The 21,243-nt window shown below is 60.6% G+C and overlaps 7 protein-coding genes across 7 annotated transcripts; 5 read left to right on the forward strand and 2 right to left on the reverse strand.

Moving 5' to 3' along the window:
- Positions 1–1,460: 1,460 nt before the first annotated feature.
- PLICBS_007710 (uncharacterized protein) lies at positions 1,461–2,024 on the forward strand (the record flags this gene model as incomplete). The annotated part of the gene is made up of 1 exon (XM_018321174.2): positions 1,461–2,024. One exon carries the CDS (start codon positions 1,461–1,463, stop codon positions 2,022–2,024), a length of 564 nt encoding a protein of 187 aa, XP_018181071.2.
- A 2,137-nt stretch (positions 2,025–4,161) lies between these two features.
- Positions 4,162–6,024, forward strand: PLICBS_007711 (uncharacterized protein; the record flags this gene model as incomplete). Its single annotated transcript, XM_018321175.2, has 1 exon — positions 4,162–6,024. One exon carries the CDS (start codon positions 4,162–4,164, stop codon positions 6,022–6,024), a length of 1,863 nt encoding a protein of 620 aa, XP_018181072.1.
- Positions 6,025–6,205: 181 nt separating this feature from the next.
- PLICBS_007712 (uncharacterized protein) lies at positions 6,206–7,966 on the reverse strand (the record flags this gene model as incomplete). Its single annotated transcript, XM_018321176.2, has 1 exon — positions 6,206–7,966. The coding sequence occupies one exon, from the start codon at positions 7,964–7,966 to the stop codon at positions 6,206–6,208; it is 1,761 nt and encodes a 586-aa protein (XP_018181073.2).
- Positions 7,967–9,967: 2,001 nt separating this feature from the next.
- On the forward strand, positions 9,968–11,184 carry PLICBS_007713 (uncharacterized protein; the record flags this gene model as incomplete). Its single annotated transcript, XM_018321177.2, has 4 exons — positions 9,968–10,153; positions 10,229–10,452; positions 10,522–10,763; positions 10,844–11,184. 4 exons carry the CDS (start codon positions 9,968–9,970, stop codon positions 11,182–11,184), a joined length of 993 nt encoding a protein of 330 aa, XP_018181074.2.
- Positions 11,185–12,240: 1,056 nt separating this feature from the next.
- Positions 12,241–13,389, forward strand: PLICBS_007714 (uncharacterized protein; the record flags this gene model as incomplete). Its single annotated transcript, XM_065601233.1, has 3 exons — positions 12,241–12,266; positions 12,324–12,429; positions 12,493–13,389. 3 exons carry the CDS (start codon positions 12,241–12,243, stop codon positions 13,387–13,389), a joined length of 1,029 nt encoding a protein of 342 aa, XP_065457305.1.
- Positions 13,390–16,768: 3,379 nt separating this feature from the next.
- Positions 16,769–18,437, forward strand: PLICBS_007715 (ATP-dependent 5'-3' DNA helicase hcs1; the record flags this gene model as incomplete). The annotated part of the gene is made up of 4 exons (XM_018321180.2): positions 16,769–16,828; positions 16,955–17,057; positions 17,183–18,243; positions 18,300–18,437. The coding sequence occupies 4 exons, from the start codon at positions 16,769–16,771 to the stop codon at positions 18,435–18,437; spliced, it is 1,362 nt and encodes a 453-aa protein (XP_018181077.1).
- A 489-nt stretch (positions 18,438–18,926) lies between these two features.
- Positions 18,927–20,630, reverse strand: PLICBS_007716 (uncharacterized protein; the record flags this gene model as incomplete). Its single annotated transcript, XM_018321181.2, has 1 exon — positions 18,927–20,630. One exon carries the CDS (start codon positions 20,628–20,630, stop codon positions 18,927–18,929), a length of 1,704 nt encoding a protein of 567 aa, XP_018181078.2.
- Between the last annotated feature and the right edge of the window lie 613 nt (positions 20,631–21,243).

Genomic DNA, 21,243 nt, shown 5'->3' on the forward strand with positions numbered 1-21,243 from the left:
CGCCAAAACGCCAGAGCAGCGCCGCTGTTCCGAGGCACGATGTCCATCCCTGCAGCCCAATCTGCCTCGCATGTTTGTGATCGAGCCGCACTTCCGGCATCGTCACAAACGTCTTTCTCCCCTTGGCTTTGGGCGTTCGCTTTGGTTTATGTCAGCGGTCGGCCCGCCAGTAGGGAGCATTCCGGCGAGACAACATCTCGGCTGGCAGCCAGGCGGGCGGTGGCGTATGCTAAATTAGGGCGATGCAACGGCGGCTCCTGGGCGAGACACCTAGCCCTGGAGGGTGGCTCATCGGACGCGGAAAAGTCATTGGACGTCAGACAGTTCCGAGCAGGTCTTGGCTCGCCGACTTTTCCGTGCCACGACGGCCCCCAAGCCTCGGCAGTAGGTTCTTACATGGGAGAGTCTATGTTGCATTCATTCCTGGGGTATTTTGCCTCACCTGCTTACAAGTGCCGGATGCCCCGGATGGACCGTCGGCTGAACAGACAAAGGCCGTTTTGTCTCGGATCAGAGGCATGGGTCAGGTCAGGCCGGGGCTGCGAGTTGCAAGCCACCATGCCGTGGCGACGAGCGGATCATGAGAACGCCCGGCCAAGCTCCCCCTTTTCTGTCCATATTTACGTCTGCCGAGGAGCTAGTGAGAACTCTCAAGAGTGGTCCGATCGAGTCCCAGACGGGCACAATGGCCGGTAGGCGCGCCGCTGGATGGCCTGGATGGCCGCAGACGGCAACGTGCAGCTGTCGTCACAATTCCACAGCACGACCAAACCCGGCCGGTGGAAGCGATCCAATGCGAGCCAGAGTAGGCGCTTCGAACACGAGGTCGATCTGTACGAGCAGGATGTCGTCTCGTACACGTGAACTACCGGTCAAGATTCTAGCTTGAAGGCTCACCCCGTCCGCTTCTACCAATTTCCTCAACCGAGATGTTCCGAAGGAATAGGAGATGAGGCTGCGATGGAGTGCTTGCCGTGAATGGGTATTTGAGGCCCACGATTGTGAATGCCGAGCAATGGCGCTTTCCGGGCAAGTGTCTAGCGCTCCGCTCGGTCGCCATGAAGTCGCGGGCGCTCATCGCCAAAACCTTTGCCAACCGGGTCGGCGGAAGATTCGAAAAGAACGCTGCTGCAGCTTCAACATGGCATGATCTCACCGCCTCCTACCTCCCGGGCACTTGGCAATGCCCCGTCTCACATAGACGACACAGGAGTGCCAACTCTTGAGCTCGACTCTGTATTTGCCGCCTGCGGAGGAGCCATTAGCAGTCTTGGTCACCATGATCTTTGTCTCGGGATGCACAAACACCACGGCGGCTAGTTGGCCTCCTGCCGGGATGCGCAAACGAGGACGCGCAAACGACTCTCGGTAGCACTCTGCCCCCGTCGACTTCGTACAAGACCCCATCGGCCCTGGTATTTCCCTCTGCGTCGCGGCCATACATAGTCAACGAAGTCGTAATGTCTTCACGATCGCGCTCGTCATCGGCCTCCTCGCCATCCTCCCGCAGAAGTCGCTCCGTTGTTGGCTTCTTCCCCAACCGCATGACCTTTTATGCAAAGGAGAGCAGCGGGAACTGGTTTTCTCGTTACAAGGAGATCCAACCGCACCAATGGCGGTCCGTGGCGGTCAGGATCATGGCATATGCAACGGGCGCGCCTCCCAACGCGACGGTCGTCAAGAAGAAGTCGCGGGTTCAGCCGGAGACGTTGGAGCCCATGGACGGTCTGGCCGAGTGTCACAGTCGCCTCTTTTGGATAACAGTTTACGACAATGGCGAGGCTATGCCGGCAGAAATGGTCGAAGATATTCCGCGGCAAAACATGCATTACGAAGAGCAGGGAGCATATGCTTCGGCGCCTGCGGGGGGACATGTTCAGCAGCTGGGAACCCGGGAGAGGCTTGCAGATGACAATGGGTATCCGGGAGGCGGCTTCAATGCGCGGCCAAATCAACCGGCAATACCAGTCGTTACTGTCAGCGCGTCCGATTCCAAGAGCCAACAGCAGAGAGCCAGGAGTTGAGAAGAGGAGTTGGGAACTGCGCGGCATGTTGTGGACTTGACTAGGCTGCAAGCTCCACGGACGCGATGGTCCGTTGAAGGCATAGTAATTGAGGGATCATCAGCGCCAAAACTACCAGATGGGTCTAAGGTGCAAGTTGAGACGTCAATGGCCAAAGCCAGATGCCCAGACTGGCACATCACGACTCACGTGAGGACAAAACCTGTAGGTCCTACCTAGGTAATTTGTTAGCCGCACAACCATCTACCCGGGAGCGAAATTCCTCTTAGCTCAACCAAACTCATCGGTGAAGCACAATAGATTCATCGAGAGCCCGTTGGCAGCCGTGTAGGGAGTGCTGTAGAACAGAGAGACCCGTTATGGGATGCGGTGGGCGGGCGGGCCGCGGGCGGGCTCAGGGTCGACCGATTATACCTGCAACGCCAACGCGCCGTATCACGGACCGCATGAAGAATCCTTCAACGCGCGGCCGGGCGGGCCTGTGTCTTGCATGAAGTTTCGCTGTTGCGTGGAGTCGCATTCGAGACGCGACGAATTTGGATTTCTTTATGTGGTTGCTGGCTGATGCTCGTTCAAGGGTTGCAACAGCTTGTAGGTACCAAGGGCTCAGACCGAGGAGTTCAAACACGACATCGCCGCGATCGAGCCGGGCGGGCGCCCAATTTACGTAAAATCCTTTGCAACTTGGACAAGGAGAATCAAGAGGCGAGATTGGTCGTCGTCAGACGTGGCAGTGGTCCAGCGATTTAGAGCCGTGGAGCCGAAAGTACATGGCCCAGGTCAGCAGCATGCACGCACGCCGGGCGCCTGAAGCGGATCCCCAGCTGCTTGGGCTGGAGGAGAATGTTACCCAACTTGCGCCATGCATCGCTTAGAATCTGGAGCACTGCATGCCTTGGTTGGAGCATGGGAGAGAGCTGGGTGCGGACCGGCAATGCTGGTTGGCTCTGGTGTGCGGACGACGGGCCATGGGCGACGCCGCAAACGCAGATGGGCAGGGCACACTTCCATTGCGACGAGGCAGCCAGGCGGCAGATCGACAAGGCGGCCAGGCAGCGGGGCGGCGGGCGGGCGCGGGTGAGGGGTGGAGGGTAATGCTCGCTGGGTGGGGGGGCCGCATGTGCCGATGACCGGGTGAGTTGAGGTGCGCGTTGATGGGAGGGTGGCATGGACATGTGCGTGTCGAAGGTACCAACTTCGTGCGATACCTGCTTCCGCCGTAGAGTGCGCGATGGCCAACGACGATGACGGCGCGGACGTTCCGTGCGAACTTGCGCCGGGCGGCGCCAGAGAGGAAGAACAAGGGGCAGGGGAAAGGGGAGGAGGAGTGGGGAGGCCGCCCTTGGCCGCGGCCAACGAGCAGTCCGGTGACAGTGTTTGGTGTTTTGGCAACCCGCAGGGCTGAGGAACTGAGCCTCATCATGGCACCTGCCACGGGACTTGCGACGGCGCAGGCCGCAGGAGTCACCCGCACCCCAAGCCCTGGAGCAGGCAGGCCCCAGGGCAGGTCGCCGGGCAGGGATTGCACCTACCACCTGCCACCTGCCACCGCTCTCGCCCAATTCTACACATGCATGTGAGGCTGTGAGGTAAGGAGGGAGATAGCAGATACCCAGGTCGTACCTGCCCGCACGCCGCCAACGTCCCCGTCTCGGCACTCTGCGCCGCCTGCAGTGCGCCAGGAGCTGCGATTCGCCCAAGGGCCATACCCGCATCTGCCCCGGCACGACCATCTGTGGCAAGCGCGACCCTGCCGACCACGTCCATGCAGGCAGGGTCGAGCCGGGGCAGGCGCACGGCGAGGGTGGCGGCCTGATCTGCCTGGCGATGCGGCGTGACGCTGCATGCCCATGGCGGTCACCAAACGCGGGCACGCTGCGTGCGTGGGCGAACACCCTCGCCCTCGCCTCGGCTCAGTTACTTGAGTGACCAGGGCCCGACAGGCTGACGACGCTGTTTGCTCGTCATGACGAACCTTTCTTGAGCCACTTTGGCCTCCCGCCCGGCGTTCCATCTACGTTAGCTATCCAGTACTTAAGAGCGGCGGCCCTCCAGCTACCGGCGACGAGCCGTCGACCACCGTCTCTGCCGCCCATGCTCTCCCGCTAGGTCACTCACTATTTGCCTTGCGGACATCATGGACAAGGACCAGCAGGCGCCGGCTCCGGCGTCGACGCCTTCGTCGCTGCCCGGCGAGACCTCGAGTCTCTTCACCCTCAACTACCTGTTCCCTGGCCTCACCGGCATTCTCTCCCCTCTACTCACCTTCTTGGGCATCGATCTCAACGCCTACATCCCCTTCCTCGTCGCCGGCTTCGGTCTCTTCTTTGCGTTTGACTGGCTCCGCTGGTATTACCGCGAGTTTGTCCAGCTCTACTTTGTGACCTCGGCCTCCATCGCCGAAGACGATGAGGCCTATGAAATGGTCATGCTGTGGCTCTCAAAGCAAGCCTTCTCGCGCTCGTCGCGCCGCTTCCGCGTTAACAAGGAGGTCAGCATGCGGCTCCGCAACTTTCGGTATTGGTACCGCGAGCAGCTCAGCGACGGCAGCGGCAGCGACGACGACGTCAAGGAGGGCACCCTTCATTATACGCCAGACTTTGAGACGCAGCACTCGTTCAAGTACAAGGGCACCACCTTCCGCTTCCACCGCATCCGCCCCAACACCAAGGACGGCAAAAACGACCGTGAGGAACTGTACATCTACTGCTACGGCCGCAACCCGCGAGTTCTCAAGGAGCTGCTCGCCGAGTGCTACGCCGAGTACATGGAAAAGGACGCCCGCAAGACCCTCATCTACCGCGCCAGCCTCTCGGACAAGATGTGGCAGCGGTGCATGTCCCGCCGACGCCGCCCCTTCTCCACCGTCATCCTGGACGAGAGTGTCAAGAAGGACCTGCTCAACGACGCGCACGACTACCTCGACATCAACACTCGTCAGTGGTACGCCAACCGCGGCATTCCCTACCGTCGTGGGTACCTCTTCCACGGCCCTCCGGGCACGGGCAAGAGCTCGCTCAGCTTTGCGCTGGCAGGCCAGTTGAGCATGAAGATCTACATTGTGAACCTCAACTCTTCGTCGGCTACCGAGGAGACAATTTCCAAGCTCTTCAGCGAGTTGCCCACCCGCTGCATCGTCCTTCTCGAGGACATTGACAGCGCAGGCCTGACTCACACCCGTGACAATGCGCCTGTCCAGATGCCCGTTCCCGCGAGGACTCCGCCTTCCGCTTCTCCCCGCCACTGGAGAATGCCTGAGATGCCGCCACCGGCAGCTGGTGCCGGTGGTGCCCTCTCGCTCTCTGGCCTGCTGAACATTCTTGACGGCGTCGCTTCTCAGGAGGGCCGTATTCTCATCATGACCACCAACCACATCGAGAAGCTGGACAAGGCCCTCATTCGCCCGGGCCGCGTTGACAGGACTCTCCACTTCGGGCTCGCAGACGAGGCCATGACCGCGTCCATATTCCGCGCCATCTACTCTCCATACGAAAACGAGGTTGCGCCCTCCCGCCGTGGCCGTGTCGGTGCAAAGGTGGTCGAGGTTGAAGACACTGTGGCAGATGAGAAGGAACGCGCCGTGATCCGCAAACGGGTTGGCGAGCAAGCGGAGCGCTTCGCCAAGAAGATTCCTGAGCTGGAGTTCTCGCCTGCAGAGATCCAGGGCCTGTTGCTGCAGCACAAGCACGACCCCGCCGCGGCAATCGCTGCTGTGGAGAGCTGGGTGATTCGAACTCGCAACGAAAAGAAGGAGAAAGCGGCCGAGGAGGCAGAGAAGAAGCGCAAGGAGACGGAGGAGCAGGCCAAGGCCAAGGAGTTGGAGGCCAAGGTGGGACGGTCCGATGACGGCGCCTGGGAGCGGTCAGATGCGGGCGGCGAGAGCGAGGCTGTGCTCAATGGTGAGCTTGAAGCCATCTCCACGGCCAGCATGGAGTCGGCGTCGGACGCGGGGATGACCAAGGCGACGGTGCAGTCGGACTCGGGTTACGGGACGCCGTAGGACGGGGCGGAGTCCATCAGACAGGAGGTGGATGATGCAAATGCCTGTACTTTAGTTTCCTGATACAACTCGTTTGCAAGCAGCGTGGCAATGGAACATTCAACTAGCATACGATCGGTGAGAGGGCACCGACGCCTCTCCAAAATGTCGTGTTCTCGTGAGTTACATTCATTCATGTTGGCTACTTGAAGTCGGCCTTGATAGCTGCGGCCGCGGCCTGTCCAGCCCTTCGGCCAAAGACGGTCCCCGCGGTGAGCCCGCTCCCGCCCGGGTAATTCTGATAAAAGAGGCCGCCCATCATCTCACCCACGCAGTATATACCACGATTGGGATGTCCGTTGGACTGGCGGAGCAGCTGCGCTGTCGCGGGGTCGACCTTGAGCCCGCCAAAGGTAAAGGTGATGCCGCAGGTCACCCGCACGGCGAGGAAGGGGGGCTTCTCGAGCGGCATAGCCCAGTTGGACTTGGGCAGATCGAGCTGCATGGCCTTGGACTGCGTCGACAGGCCGTCCTTGATGGAAGGGTCCCATTTCAGGGCTGGGTTCTCCCCCCGGTGAAGGTGCGCCGCCTGGTTGTACTCGCGGATGGTGCGCAAGAAGGCGTTCTTGTCGCGTAGAGTCGCCACGCCGGTACCCCCGCCGGCGCACAGCTTGTCGCCCAGCTCCTCTAGCGTGTCGGCCTCGACGCGGTGCACCCGCTCGGGGCGGTACTCCTCGTTGCGCAGCCAGGCGCTCATCTGCGCGTCCCAGACCTGGAACGCGGCGTGGCCCGGCTGGGCGAGGATGGCGCGCCCGAAGCGCGCGTACGTGTAGTTGCGCAGGTCGGCGCCCTCGTCGACGAAGCGCACGCCGTCGAGGTTGAGCATCAGGCCCAGCGGGTAGCCCGACTTGGTGAGCTCGTTGGAGGCGTCGCGGTCGCCCGCCAGGGGGTCGGCGCGCGCGTCCCACGCCACCGAGTGGCAGCCCGACCAGTTGCCCGCGGGCGCGGCGTCGAGGCACCGCATCGCCATCTCGAGCACCTCGCCCGTGTTGTACGGCGTGCCGCGCACGAGCGCCATGTCCCACCCGGGGCCGAGGTACTGGCTGCGCAGCCGCGGGTTGGCCTCGAAGCCGCCCGCCGCGAGGACAACGGCCTTGGCGGCGATGGTCCTGCGCACGCCGTCGGCGTCGACCGAGACGTGCAGCTCGCCCGTGGTCCAGTCGCGCTCCAGCCCGAGAAACGCCGTCGAGTAGGCCACGTGCACGGCGTGGCGGCGCGCCGCCTCCTGCAGGTCGCAGACGAGGCTCTTGCCGCCCTCGGCGGCGCGCACGCACAGCCCGCCCCAGAACTTGATCTTGCCGTGCACGACGTACGCCTGGCGGTTGAAGCTGAGGTGGAAGCGCACGCCGAGGCGAGCGAGCCAGCGCACCGCGGCGGCGGACTCGTCGACGAGCGCCTTGACGAGCCGCGGGTCGGAGCGCCCGCCGCACACGCGCCGCAGGTCCTCCTCAAAGTCCTCGTGCGTGTACGCCGGCAGGTCGATCTTCTCCTCGATGACGCCGTCGAGGTTGCCGACCAGCGGGCGCACGTCGTCGAGCCCGCCGTGCACGAAGCGGTACGCGCCCGCCGTGAAGTACGAGTTCCCGCCGGCCCACGACTCGGGGCACTTGTCGACGACGAGGACGCGCCGCGCGCCGGCCTGCGCGGCGGCGAGGGCGGCCGAGAGCCCCGCGTTGCCGGACCCGACGATGAGGACGTCCACCTCGGACGGCAAGACGGGCTTGGTCGTCGCCGCGGTGGTGATGCGAGCCCCGCCGGCTGCCGCGCCGGAGCCGGAGCCGAAGCCGCCGACGCCGGGCCTGAGACTGGAGATGAGGCGCGAGACGGTGTTTTGGTAGAAGAAGATGACGTAGTAGAGCGCGAGCACGCCGAGGAATATCAGCACGTCGGAGGCTTCTGACATGGTGGCGACGACTGGACGAGAGGCGGGCGGGCGGGGACGGGGACGGGGAAGGGGGCTGTTCTTCCCTCACGGCTGGAGAGACAGCATGTGGAAGCTCATCAAATGTACCATACGGGCAGGGGGGGTTGGTTCGTTCGGTTCCGGGTTTACTTTGCTTGACAAGGCTGAGATGATCTGCTTGGGGCGTCGGAGCGGCAGCGCAAAGCGTCAAGTGAGGGCGCGGGATGAGAAGTGATGACGTCGGGCTGACTGTGACGGCGTTTGGGGGGGATTGCCCGAAAAGGCAAGTAGACGGCGCGCGGCCGCCAAGACGGCGACATCGGCCAAGACAATCAATAGGCACCCAGGATGAGACATCGGCTGAGCAGTGATTTGGTTGGACGCCTCTACCGCGCGGCTCGGAAACGGCTATTCGTTATGAGACTGAGCCATCGGGTCGACCAACTTGACATGTAGCTCTCATTATTGCCTATTACATATCTTTCATTGCAGGTGATAGCAGGTTGAGAGAGGTATTGGTTGGCGCAGAGAGTCAACCTAACGCGTGATCAATCATAGAGCAAAGTGGCCGTCCACCACATAGCACCACGGGACTGAGCGCGCTTGCGAAAATACATGCCCAAAGTCATTCAAGCGCCGAATACCCGTTTCCCTTTACATTAGTTATGCGGCTGTGAGGTCCATATTTGTTCGGTACAGCTCAGATCCATGGCGCGGGCAACTCCGCGGCTCCGTGTGAGGTGATCGACAACAGCCGCGCCTATTAGCATCATGGCAGTGCATGGCAAGAAAACGGGGCCATGCAGGGGACGTGGCCGCAAGCGAGCGCCTATCCTACCGTTCACAGCCCCCAAACCCCCAATGCCTCCAATCCAGCGTGTGCAGATCGAGGGACGTTGCTCCTGCTCCAATGTGGAACCTGGAGCTGGCGACTCTCATGTTGATGCTGGGGCCGGACGAGGAGCAACTAACGTTAACAGCTACCCACATTGGATGAGATTCGGAGATCAGGTCGCTTTCTTGATGGGAAGACTGCGACTGGAAAGAATATCCTAAAATTAGTATGGTGTTAATTCAAACTACTTCGAAACGTCGCAAAACACGGGCCACGGTGTTGCCCGACTTCGTGGGCTCGCGGAGGGTTCTGGTCTGGCAAGTCCAGCACAGTTTACTTCTGACCTCACAATGACATCGACAGGTTTTAAATCCGTGGCGCTTGCGCTGCATGCCATCATCCACCACACAAGACAATCTGCACCGTAGGGAGCCGACCGTTGACAACGCCCGCCCAGGATCTAGATCCCATCATCGCAGGGCTGTAACGAACTCCCAATCCGGCAACCCGGCCTTGGCGACCACGTGAAGCTGGTAAACGCAGGGCATTCAAGGGTCTCTGGGTGTTCACCAAGCCCCGTCATACTTACAGGGATCGTTGGCGGTCGTCAGACTTTAGTCGAGGCGCTCTCCGTGGTTGCGCTACCCCACAATGCCTATCACCATGCTTCTTTTGCCGCGCCTTTTATTCCCGAGCGGCAAGATCTTCAGCGGCTGGAAATAGAACCGTCAGCGGATTGGCGGCATACCCTCGCAAGTCGCGATAGTTTCTCATCCTTCGTCTGTTGGTGTTGAGTGGCTGTGACGTAAACCCGTCCAAGTCCGCTCGCTTCGTTCATATTCTGGGAGATCAATTGTACTGGAGAAGCTCTTTGACAGGGCGGATTATGCCGCGGAACAGCGCTGTCTACAAGGCACTTGCGAAATGCTTCGAAATCTATAAAAGCGGCCACTTGCACCTCGTGAACTTGTGTGAAATATTACTCTCAGACAGCACCTTTTCCTCAAGGCATTTACCTGGACGCCAGTCAAAGACACACACCTTTCTTCCACTTCAATGTTCACGGCTCTCCCATCTGCCATCTAGCAACTCAGCAATTCAACGTTAGTACGGCACCAAGATGCGATTTTCGCCATGGTTTTGCTAACGATTACTTCCCCAGGACCATGTACAACACCAAGCTAGTCAACGCGGCGACGGTTGCTGCCATTGTCATGGCCACCAGTCCGATCGGAGCGCAAGGCTTCGCCATACCAGAGCCCGCATCCCTCATGTCGCGAGAGCTTGGCGGCCTGAACATCTGGAAGATTGTCGACGCCGTACGGGACTATCTCAAAGACAAGAACGCATATGTAGGAAGCTTCTGCCCCCTAATAAATGCCCGACCAACACTCCTCAGAGATACGCTAACATATGAGCTCATCTAGGACCCCTCAGTTCCGGACAAATGCGCGCTCACCGTCAAGACAACAGATGGCGGCAAGTGCGACTCGGAGGTCCAATGCGAAATGACGGACAAGCCCGGAAAGAGCCTCGGAGAATGGAACGTGTGCGAGATTGGAAAGACGCAGTACTTTAAGCACCCGGACCTGGGTGACCTCTCCGTGACGTTCACGGAAGCAGGTGGCATCAACGGCAATAAGGAAGACGGGTGAGCAATCTCCGGTTGCTGTAAAAGGGGCACAAAGGAAGCGAATGACCTCAACTAACACGAATCTAGGCTCCATCACCCGGCCCTTCAATTCAAGGCCTTGAACAACTGGGAGCAAATCAGGGTCCAAGACATCATTGATGCGCACCCCGGCGACACCGGCAACCTCTGCGAGAAGAAAAAGTCCAACGGCGGGCGCACACTGGAGTGGACGTGCGGGTTCCCCAAGTTGACCAAGGTCAGCTCGAGCGCCTTTGGGATCAACCTCATGAACCCGGACAGCAACAAGAAGGGCTATGCCAAGGGCTGGTGTAAGTTCTCCACCGCAGGCCACCCCGTTGCAGCCGCGCCAGAGTGTCATGGACAAGCATGCTGATGTATTCACGCTTAGGCACGGCACATGTTATCCAGTATCAGAAGAACGAGTTCGGCACCGGATCCGACTACAGGTTTGCGGTTCAGATCTTCGACGCCAAGAAGAGCCAGATCGGCCACGTGCAAAAAGCAGCCGTCGACTCGAAGAGGTACCTTGGTGTTGCGTCCAAGCTGCCTTACAAGCTCGTCGTCAAGGCTGGCAAGGTCGACAGCGACCCCGTGTCTTTCTGCTACGGCGACCAGTGCTGGACCTGCGATAAGGATGGTGGCGGCCGCCATGGCTGCACGCTTGGCCGCGGGAAGAGCAACGGCTTCGAGAACGGAGACCGCGAGGGTGATATGGGCTTCACTTGCTGATTTCCTTTTGATGTGGTGATGGAATGCCTTTAGAGGTTGTGGGAAGGCTTCTTCGTGTGAGCAAGCAGGGCATTTCTTTAACGTCCGAGATACCAATGTTATTCTAAAGTTGTCGCCCAGATCATTCGTACTTTTGAGACTGAAGCTGTGTTCGTGTGCGAATACCCCAGGGAATGTAAGTGAAGATTCTCACATACGTTGCATGTCGTACAAGTAGGTACCGATGGTGTGTCCAAGAGACTCAGACATCGGGCAAGATCAAGATCTATCATCGCGGCCTCATCTGCCATAGACCCCGCATTGATGTGAACTCCCACATCTTGGCCCCTCGCCGCCGTCAAGGCACACGCAGCTTTTTCTTATTCAGCTGCGGGACCAAATTGGAATCAGGCGCGGGAAACCGAGGGCGTGGTAACACCATTGTTCTCCCCACATCTCACCCCGCAGCCAAGATGCCCTGAATCTTCCAACCTGCAACTGAAATGCATTAGTCTTGTAACTAACGGACAGGCTAACGACTCTGTTTGCTGGGGTCACTTTGAGCTTGTCACAACTAGAATCGGTCGATTTTGCTCCAGAACCATCTCTGTTTTCGAGAGGCGACGTTGAGTTCCAGGCCGCGCGGGCATCAGGGTATGTCGACTTCAATGTTGTTGGATGAGACCTACGAGTCTTCAACACCCGCGAGACTGGCCTCATACAAGTCTCTTTAATAAGGTCAATAAGCTGTAGCGCCACGCAGAAAGATGCTCATTTCACTATTCTCAAAGTAATACTCACGACGCCTTGGGCATCGCCCATGTACAGGGGTTCCCCACAGACATTGATCTGCCCCGTTTGTGGGGAAATCGTCTACTCTGTGCTGCGGTGATACCCCAGACAGGGTAGGACAACACGGCTGAACGAGAGACATCAGTACCAGAGGTGACGGCTTGCCAATTGGGCATTAATAGCAGCCAGGCCGCTGTACACGGCATTCAAGATCTGCACCAGAGGAGGCTCCTGTGACCCTCCCGATTGCTCAACTTTGGCCGCCTTGCCAACGCGAATCTGATCATGTTTGCGTCGTCCATTTTCGTCTTGTTCGTGCTTCAATTAGCCGCTGTGCAAGGCCATGGCGCATCTCACACGCCGAGCAGTCAGCGCGGCCGCATAGACACGCACACTCACTTTGTCCCACCGTTCTGGAGAGAAGAGTCGATCAAGTACGGCTATGGAAAGCCTGACGGCATGCCCGGAATTCCGGTGAGTATCTTCTCACGCCACACGCACATGCTCTTGTCCGCTGAGAACAAAGCATGGATACAGGCCTGGTCTGAGGATGCTCACCTCGCCATGATGGCCAAGGCAAAGATTGACAAGGCGATTCTGAGCATCACATCGCCGGGCACGCACCTCGTGCCAGGAGACGTCAAGCTGGGGCGGAACCTCACGAGACGGTGCAACGAGTTCGCCGCCGACCTCAAGAAGAGACACCCCAGCAAGTTTGGGTTCTGGGCCTCGCTGCCCCTCCCGGATGTGGAAGGGAGCCTGCGGGAGATTGAGTACGCCTTTGACACTCTGAACGCAGATGGCGTCGCAGTCATGACCAACGCACACGGCGTGTATCTGGGCGACCCCGTCCTGGAACCTGTGTTCAAGGCCCTCGACAAGAGGAAAGCCACCATCTTCGTCCACCCTACGAGCCCATGCATGGGTAACGGCACGATGGCTCGCCCAGCTGCCGCGCTGCCCCAGTACCCCAACCCCATGTTCGAGTTCCTCTTCGACACCTCGAGAGCCGTCGTCAACCTGTTCGTCTCGGGGACCATGCAGCGCATCCCCAACGTCACCTTCATTCTGTCCCACGCTGGAGGGGCCATCACGCCTCTCGTCGCGCGCTTCACCGCCTTTGCGAACATCCTTCTTGGAAAGCCGCTGCAGCTCGACTCCGTGAAGGAAACGCTGCGATCGCAGTTCTACTTTGACCTGGCTGGGTTTGCGTTCCCGGATCAGATTCACGGGTTGCTGCCGTATGTAAATGCGAGTCGGTTGACGTACGGGAGCGACTACCCGTACACGGCGGAGGCGTCCGTGCTGGACCTCGTCAAGGTGATGGACGAGGAGATTCCAAACGTGTTTCGAGGCTGCGCTGCGAAGAAGGATATATACTGGGAAAATGCCTTGGGGATTCTGCGGGGACGTGCATCTGGAGGACATCACTGATGGGTTTCACTGGAGTAGGTTGTGGTTATTGGAGTCGTTGGGCAGGATCTTGAGCCAGACCTTTGATCCAGGGGTCAATACACGCATCCATTAATGCGAATGCCCGAGGCTGCGTCCGAGGTAGGTTGGGCAGTCATACGTATGCAATGCAATCGGCCAGAACGCAATCACGGGATGTGCTCTCACATTCATCCTATAACGCGACATTGAACCGCTACGTTTGCAGACGACTCAATGGGAAATCTCGATTCCGTCTCTAATATGGATGTCCCCGAGTCCAAGTCGTGCCCATATGGCCGGCATGTCGTTTGCTTGGCGTACAAGGATCGCGGATCAAGAAGACAGCTTATTCTTGCCTCATGCGTCGACAATCCCGAGATCAGGCCGACTCATTCAGTGCCGAGCAGCGCCAAACACACAAGCATTTCCCTGGCCCTCTCTGCCCCTTATTCGAGGGTTAGGCAGTAGTTCACATTCGGACCCGCACGCTTGACCAAAAGTTTTCCACCAGCTTCCTCCGATGCCGCGAGAGCAGTGCGTCCCAAACGCCGCCGTGACCCACCACCCATCGGAAGTTGATGGTGACTTGGCTCACTTCGATGGTGTCGACCGCGTCGCGGACATGGGCTGTAAGTCGTGAAATTAGGGAGAACTTGCTAGACCTCGAAGTTGATCACTATTGCGCAGGAGGCTCTGTAGGACCCATGCTCTTACACAATCACGTTGTCTACCGGAGAAGAGGACTCAGAGCTGGGCGGCTTGCTCCGCTCTGACGCGGTGGCGATCGGGTCGGGCGGGGACTGATTGATAAGATCCTGCCATGGTGAGCGATTAAACCGGTTCCAGGCCTGACGCAGTGTCGGGCGTGGCTGGGCCACTGTGGACTCGGACCCTAGTCGCATGCAAGAAAGACTTTTGGTAGAAACAGCGCACGGCAGGCAGGGCAGTGGACGCTCAGCGTCTTTGAAGAAAGACAGTCTGCTTCAGATGAATCTACCTCGATTGCCCATGCACATGCACAGTTCCAGTCACCTGAGGCAAACACAGGTTTAGGTTACAGCTCGGAGCACAGTTGCCGTGATGCAGACGGGGCCGTGGAGTTTGCGGCCCGCCAGCGCGGCGGTGGCAGCCCACACAAAGGACGGGGGATGCTGCATGGCGCACACCTCGGAATGTGGACTAGCAATTGGGTTCACGGAGGGCTCATACGAGGATAACCGAGCGGATCCCGACGAGTGGATGTTTTCTGAGCACATTTGGCGGCATCGGTGACACGCAGGATGGAGGCATCGTGATAAGCGTGCCGACGTGCCTGCTCTGAGTCCCGTCGAGTGCCGGCACGAACGCCGTGTGCTTCAGGTGCCTCGTCGCATGAGCCCGTTGCGTGTGCGGCTTGCGGCGGTGTCACGACTCACGGCGCACGGCTCACGATGCCCATTCAGCTGGCAACGGCCAGCTCAGTGGTTGTTCCGTACACAGCTTGCGGGCTCGTACGAGCGCTTTCGCCCGGCGCCCACTTCTGCACAACCCGTGGAGGCCAAACCGCGGGAGCAGGACCGGATATGGGTGGTGGAGTCCGGCTCGACGTGGTCGGCTATCTGAGATGGGACGGCGCTGAGCCGCTCTAGTCGTAGGAAGCAGCCCAAGTGGAAGGCAGTCGTCATGGTGCAGTGACGAGCAGTGGGGGGATGGTTGAGTGAGGGAGGATGCTTGCACATGTCGTCGGCTACAGAAGCCTGATGGGAGGCCGTATTGTATTAGTGTCCAAGCAACCAAATGGGGCAATGCGCGCGTTGTCGTGGCCAGCGGTTCGTGCCAGGGAAACAAGGGGGCCGAGCAAGGCCACAGAGGTTGAGAAAAAAAGGGACCCTTGCTTGCTGTTGGGCTGCCGTGCGCGGGACCTGCAGCCGTGCGTGGCATCGACGAATGGGGGGTCGCAGGCACGGGATGCACCACCATTCTCAAGGCTGCAACTTCCCCAAATTCCCGTAGAGGCGGTGTCTCACGGCGACGCGGCCGCGAAGCCGGGATTGGAGACTTTTGCGACTGCGGCACGGGGATGGGTTGGAGGTACGTAGGATGGGACGGGACGGGATGGGATGGGATGGGGGTTGGGGATGAGCATGGGGGGGAGGGGATCACGATGGGCATTGGGGCCAACAACACAAGCAGAATAAACAGAGACAGAGAGACACACGCACGCGACATGCCGACTCAAATCACAAATCAACGGCTCAACAGTCAGCACTGATGAGCAGCGTCTTGTCTTTCCAGCTCGACAAGGGCCCGGCCGGGGGCAGCACAGCCATCAAATCTGGTCTGATTTCCCAGGCACCCTCCGCGTTTTGGCAGTGTGAAGCCGTCGTTGCTTGCGCAATCTCGATCAGGCGCTAGAGGCAAAGGGTCATGGCCGGGATTGTTAGCAAAAGTTGGGGAAGGAGGAGGAGGCTGAGTCGCGGCAACGACGACGACAACGACGACGGCGACGGCGAACGAATGAGCCGGCGATGGGTTTGGGAATGGCGATGACGATGACGCGCGGGAAGGGGTTCCACCGGCCCCGAGGGGCCTAGGCCGCGTGCGCGCGTGAGCATCTCGTCGTCTGCCTCTGATGAATGTGTCGACGGGCAATGACGACGAGATGGATGGCGCAGCGAAGTGGGTGTCCGGGAGCCTTTTTTCCTCAATTCCTCAATGCCTCAATGCCTCAGCGGCGGGGGGCCCATTCAATCGAATTCGCGGTGGCGTCCGCTGCGGGAAAGCCCTCGGTTTCATCCATTCGCCCGCCGCGCCCCACTCCCCCTGGCAGATCCGCTCCCCCCTCTTCCCAGCGGGCGTCTTTGGGCGTGCTGGGCGTGGCATGGCGTGTTAGCTTTATAGGGGGAGATGGGGGAGGAACCAGGCCTGCCCAGGTGCCTAACCGTGTTGGAGCAGTGAGCCACTGAGCCACTGCCTGCCCAGCGGCGGGCGGAGTGGGACCGTTTTCTGGGGCCCTCTGGTTTGGCCTTTGGTGCTGCCTCTGTCCTGCCCTGCACTGGCGCACCATCCACTGGCGAGTGGTACGCTGGCAAGGCTGGTGCAAGTGGTGCTTGCTCTCCCCCCCTTCTGGTGTGCTGCTTGCGCGCTGCCAGCAAAACGCACATGCAACCTAACCAAACCAAACCCAAACCCATAAAAAAAGGGCGGTGAAAAAAAATCCAGCGTCCCCCGGCAGGTGCCCTCGTTCTGCCCCCCGTTGCTCCAGCGTCCCTCCTCGCGACTCCATAATAATATCCTGCTCCTCCCCCCCTCTGCGAGTGTTCCTGTCCGCGTCCCGTACTCTCTCGTCACACCTCGCCATTGCACTCTTCTCTCCCACCGCGAAACCCAATTCCTCAACATGGCTTCCAGACCGCAGAACATCGGCATCAAGGCCATTGAGATCTACTTCCCCAGCCAGGTATGTGCTGCCTCCCCCCCTGCGGCGGCTCGTCGTGTGCCCCTCACCCGCGCGCGACCCCTAAATCGGCCGCGCGCGCTGCCCCTCAGTCGCCGACGTCGCTGATCACGAGCACCTCTCCCACAGTACGTCGAGCAAAGTGAGCTCGAGAAGTTCGATGGCGCCAGCACGGGCAAGTACACAATTGGTCTTGGCCAGACCAAGATGAGCTTCTGCGATGATCGTGAGGGTGCGTTTCCCCCTCGTCTCTGTCCTGCCGCCCCTTTTCGTCCGTTGGGCGCAGGCCCAATGGCACCCCCAGGCAGACATCACCCCCAGGGGCACAGTCGCATGCTGACGGCGAACCGCATACAGACATCTACTCCATGTCCCTCACCGTCGTCTCCAAGCTGCTCAAGAACTACAACATTGACGTCAACTCGGTCGGTCGCCTCGAGGTCGGCACCGAGACCATCCTCGACAAGTCCAAGTCGGTCAAGTCGGTCCTGATGCAGCTCTTCGGCGACAACACCAACCTCGAGGGCGTCGACACCGTCAACGCTTGCTACGGCGGCACCAACGCCGTCTTCAACAGCGTCAACTGGGTCGAGTCCTCGGCCTGGGACGGCCGCGACGCCATTGTCGTCGCCGGCGACATCGCCCTGTACGCCAAGGGTAACGCCCGCCCTACCGGCGGCGCTGGCGCCGTTGCCATGCTCATCGGCCCCAACGCCCCCGTCGTCATGGAGCCTGGCCTGCGCGGCACCTACATGCAGCACGCCTACGACTTCTACAAGCCCGACCTGACCAGCGAGTACCCCTACGTCGACGGCCACTACTCCGTCAACTGCTACTCCAAGGCCCTCGACGCCGCCTACCGCGACTACTGCCAGCGCGAGGCCAAGGTCACCAACGGCAACGCCAACGGTGCCGACTCCACCAAGACGCCCCTCGACCGCTTCGACTACCTCGCCTTCCACGCCCCGACCTGCAAGCTGGTCCAGAAGTCGTACGCCCGCCTGCTCTACCACGACTACCTCAAGAACGCCGACGCCCCCGCCTTCGCCGAGGTCGCCCCCGAGCTGCGCGACATGGATTACGAGAAGTCTCTGACCGACAAGGTCGTCGAGAAGACCTTCATGGCCCTCACCAAGAAGCGATTCCAGGAGCGCGTTAACCCCTCCATCCAGGTCGCCACCCTGTGCGGCAACATGTACTGCGCCAGCGTCTGGGGCGGCCTTGCCAGCTTGCTGAGCCACGTCGACAGCAAGGCTCTCGAGGGCAAGCGCATTGGCCTCTTCAGCTACGGCTCCGGCCTGGCTTCCAGCTTCATGTCCTTCCGCGTCAACGGCAGCGTCGAGACCATTGCCAAGGTCCTGGACATCCCCGCCCGCCTCGAGGCTCGCCGCGCAGTGCCCCCGGAGACGTACGACCAGGTAAGAGCCATGCACTGTCATGCCCCCGCCATGACCAATGCTAACCGCCGTGACAGATGTGCGACCTCCGCAAGCAGGCCCACCTTCAGAAGGACTACACTCCCAAGGGCGAGGTCTCCACCATCGCCCCCGGCACCTACTACCTGGAGAAGGTTGACGACATGTTCAAGCGCGAGTACTCGATCAAGGCCTAATGTATTCCTCCGGGAGGAACGCTCTGCCACGCCGTCTAGAAGACTTGGATTCTCTATGCGCACAGGTCCGCGCGGATGCACACGCGGGCGAGGCGCAGGTGGCCGCCGGCATGACGGAGTTTTTGACGAGGTAGACGCATTACGGAAAGGGCATCGCAGCATCCTGATTGAATCATAGACTGCCGAAGTCGGAGCGTACGGACGAGCCCTCTAATTGAGCGGTGGCTGCCAAGGTTGACGGGGCTGCGGCTTGTGTAGATACCTGGGCTCAGCGCACGACGTCGAGCATATTTAACACTGGATGGATGGGAGGAATGGGTCAAGACGTCTTATAGAGCGAGACGCAAAAGCGGAAATGTGACGAGCAGCTTTTCGCTTTTTATTTTTGCTGATTTCCCCCTTGGCGTGACGTGACGCTGCTGTGACAATATATACACATATCTAGTTCTAAGAGTACATGGGTCTATTACGAGAAGGGCGTCCCAGGACCTATTCGCCCTTGTGTTTCCACTCGGCGTTGCGATGCAGGGTATAGTCGCCGCTGAGGATGCTCTTCCAGATGCCGTAGAGGCCGCCGACGGGCCAGCGGCTCTTCATGGACATGCGCCACTTGGCACGCTCCTCGCGCGCGGCGTCGACGTCGATGCGCACCTTGTCGTACACGGTAGGGAGGGTCTCGGCATGGTACTTTTTGCGCAGCGCCTCGTACCAGGCCTTGGTGGAGGCGTCTTCGGCCGAGGCCTTGGCGCCGCCCTCGCCGCCGTGGTCGTTGTAGACGCGCCAGAACTCGTCCTCGGAGTAGTAGGTGTGGGCGTAGAGCCACTTGCGGCCGCCGAGTTGGACGAGCTTGTCCTCGAGGGCGCGGTTCTTCTTAATGAAGAGCTCGTGGTCGGCGGGGCCCCAGCCCCAGAGGCCGATGTTGAGGACGTCCTTGGGGGCCACGGCGGCGCCGTCGGCGGTGGTAGTGTTGGCGGGTTCCGTCTCGCCGGTGTAGGGGTGAAAGGTGGGCGGCAGGGTCTGCTTGAGGGGGCAGAGCCAGAGGGGCCAGATGCCGAACTGGTCGGCGGTGTAGTCGACAAACTCCTCGGCCTTGGCGTAGGGCAGGGCGAGGTCCTGGACGACGAAGCGGGCGGACTCGCCGCTGGCGTGGAGGGCGCGGTAGAGCATGCGCGTGTGCATGAAGTCGTCGAGGAACCAGCGGAAGAAGGCGTTGAAGGGCACGTACTTGAAGTAGGTCCAGCCCTGGCGGCCGACCCAGAAGCCCGCGCGGTCGTAGCGGAAGAGGTACTCGGCGAGGGGGATGTAGTCGACGGCGGTGGTGGACGAGGATGATGCGGACGTGGTTGTTGTTGTTGTTGTTGTTGTTGTCGTTTCTGCCGTGGGAGACGGGTCGGAGGATGAGTCCTCCTCGGCGGGGGGTTGCGACGCCGGCGAAGACGTCAGGTTCTTGGTCCGCTCCTCGACGTGCAGGTAGTACCAGGGGTCCCAGGCCTTGCTAAAGGTCTGAGGCGCGACGTCGTCGGGCTTGTCGTCGGTCATCTGGCCGGTGATGACGACGCCGTGGTCCTTGGAGAAGAGGATGCCGTCGACGTAGTCGTTGTCCGGGTTGCGCGTCTCCTGCTGAATCTTGGCCACCGCCTCGGCGACGCTATCCGCGCGATGATACGTCGTGCGCACCCAGCGCTTCGCCTCCACGAGCCGCAACTCCATGAGCGTCGTGACGCCCAGCGTGCCCACCGCGCCCGCCGCCCCGCGAAACAAGTCCTCCCGCTCGCCCCTCGGCTCCGCGCGCACCACGTCCCCGTTGCCCAGCACCATCTCGACGTAGTTGATGGTGTCGTTGAAGAAGCCGTGACGGAAGGAGGAGCTCTCGCCGGCGGTGCCCGCGAAGCCGCCGCCCGCGGTGATGCCCGGGAACTCCATGACGACGGGGGGCACGAGGCCGTCGCGCAGGGTGGCCTCGACGAGGCGGTCCATGGGGACGTTGGGCTCGACGAGGGCGGTGCGCGCGGCGCGGTCGACGGACACGACGTGCGAGAGGGCGCTGATGTCGACGATGCGCGCCGAAGAGGGGGAGGGCCGGGGCCGCGTGCTGTTGGTGCTGCCGTGGAAGATGCGGTAGGGCTCCTTGCGCTCGAAGAAGCCGCGCACGGCGGCGGCGATGGCGCCGACGGCCTGCTTGTGGCGCTCCATTGCGTGCGGCGAGCTGCGTGCGGCGTGTGACGACGCTGCTGCTGCTGCTGCTGCTGCTGCCGCTGGGGGTTGGTGGTTGGTGGTTGGTGGTTGGTGGTTTGGCGGAGGTGGTGGTGGTGGTGTCACAAGCAAAACGGCGAAAATTGACCAACGATGGCAGAGGGTTGCGCGGCTGGGCCATCCATTGATTCTTCCCCTGGCTAACGAGTGGTGCGCCCGCCCCGGCGGCCCCACTCGGCTCGGCAGCGGCGCCGGCTGGCTGACGCTCCCGCGCCGTGCGATCGGCCGGCGTGTCGGCGGGCAGCCACGGAGCGACCTGAGCGCAATTCACTTCGTTTCGTCCGAAAGCACGCTACAGCCCGACTGCCGGTGCGATCGCAGATCTGGAAAATCTGCTCTTGGTGCCGTGGCGGCCGCGATGGTATTGCCCGATCCGGCATTCCGTCCAAAGTGCGTCCCCGCGGCTGGACATCAATCATCAATTGAGCAAAATATCGAACGAGCAGTCTTCTTCAAGGTGTGTCATCTCTGCAGCACCTCATGACGCGTCGTAGCCTGCAAGTGTCGAGATGACTGACCCGGGCAGAAACGCGTCAAGTATGAGGTGAGCTGG

Source organism: Purpureocillium lilacinum, assembly GCF_023168085.1.
Source record: "Purpureocillium lilacinum CBS 284.36 DNA, scaffold_5, whole genome shotgun sequence".
NCBI classification, from domain to species: Eukaryota; Fungi; Ascomycota; class Sordariomycetes; order Hypocreales; family Ophiocordycipitaceae; genus Purpureocillium; species Purpureocillium lilacinum.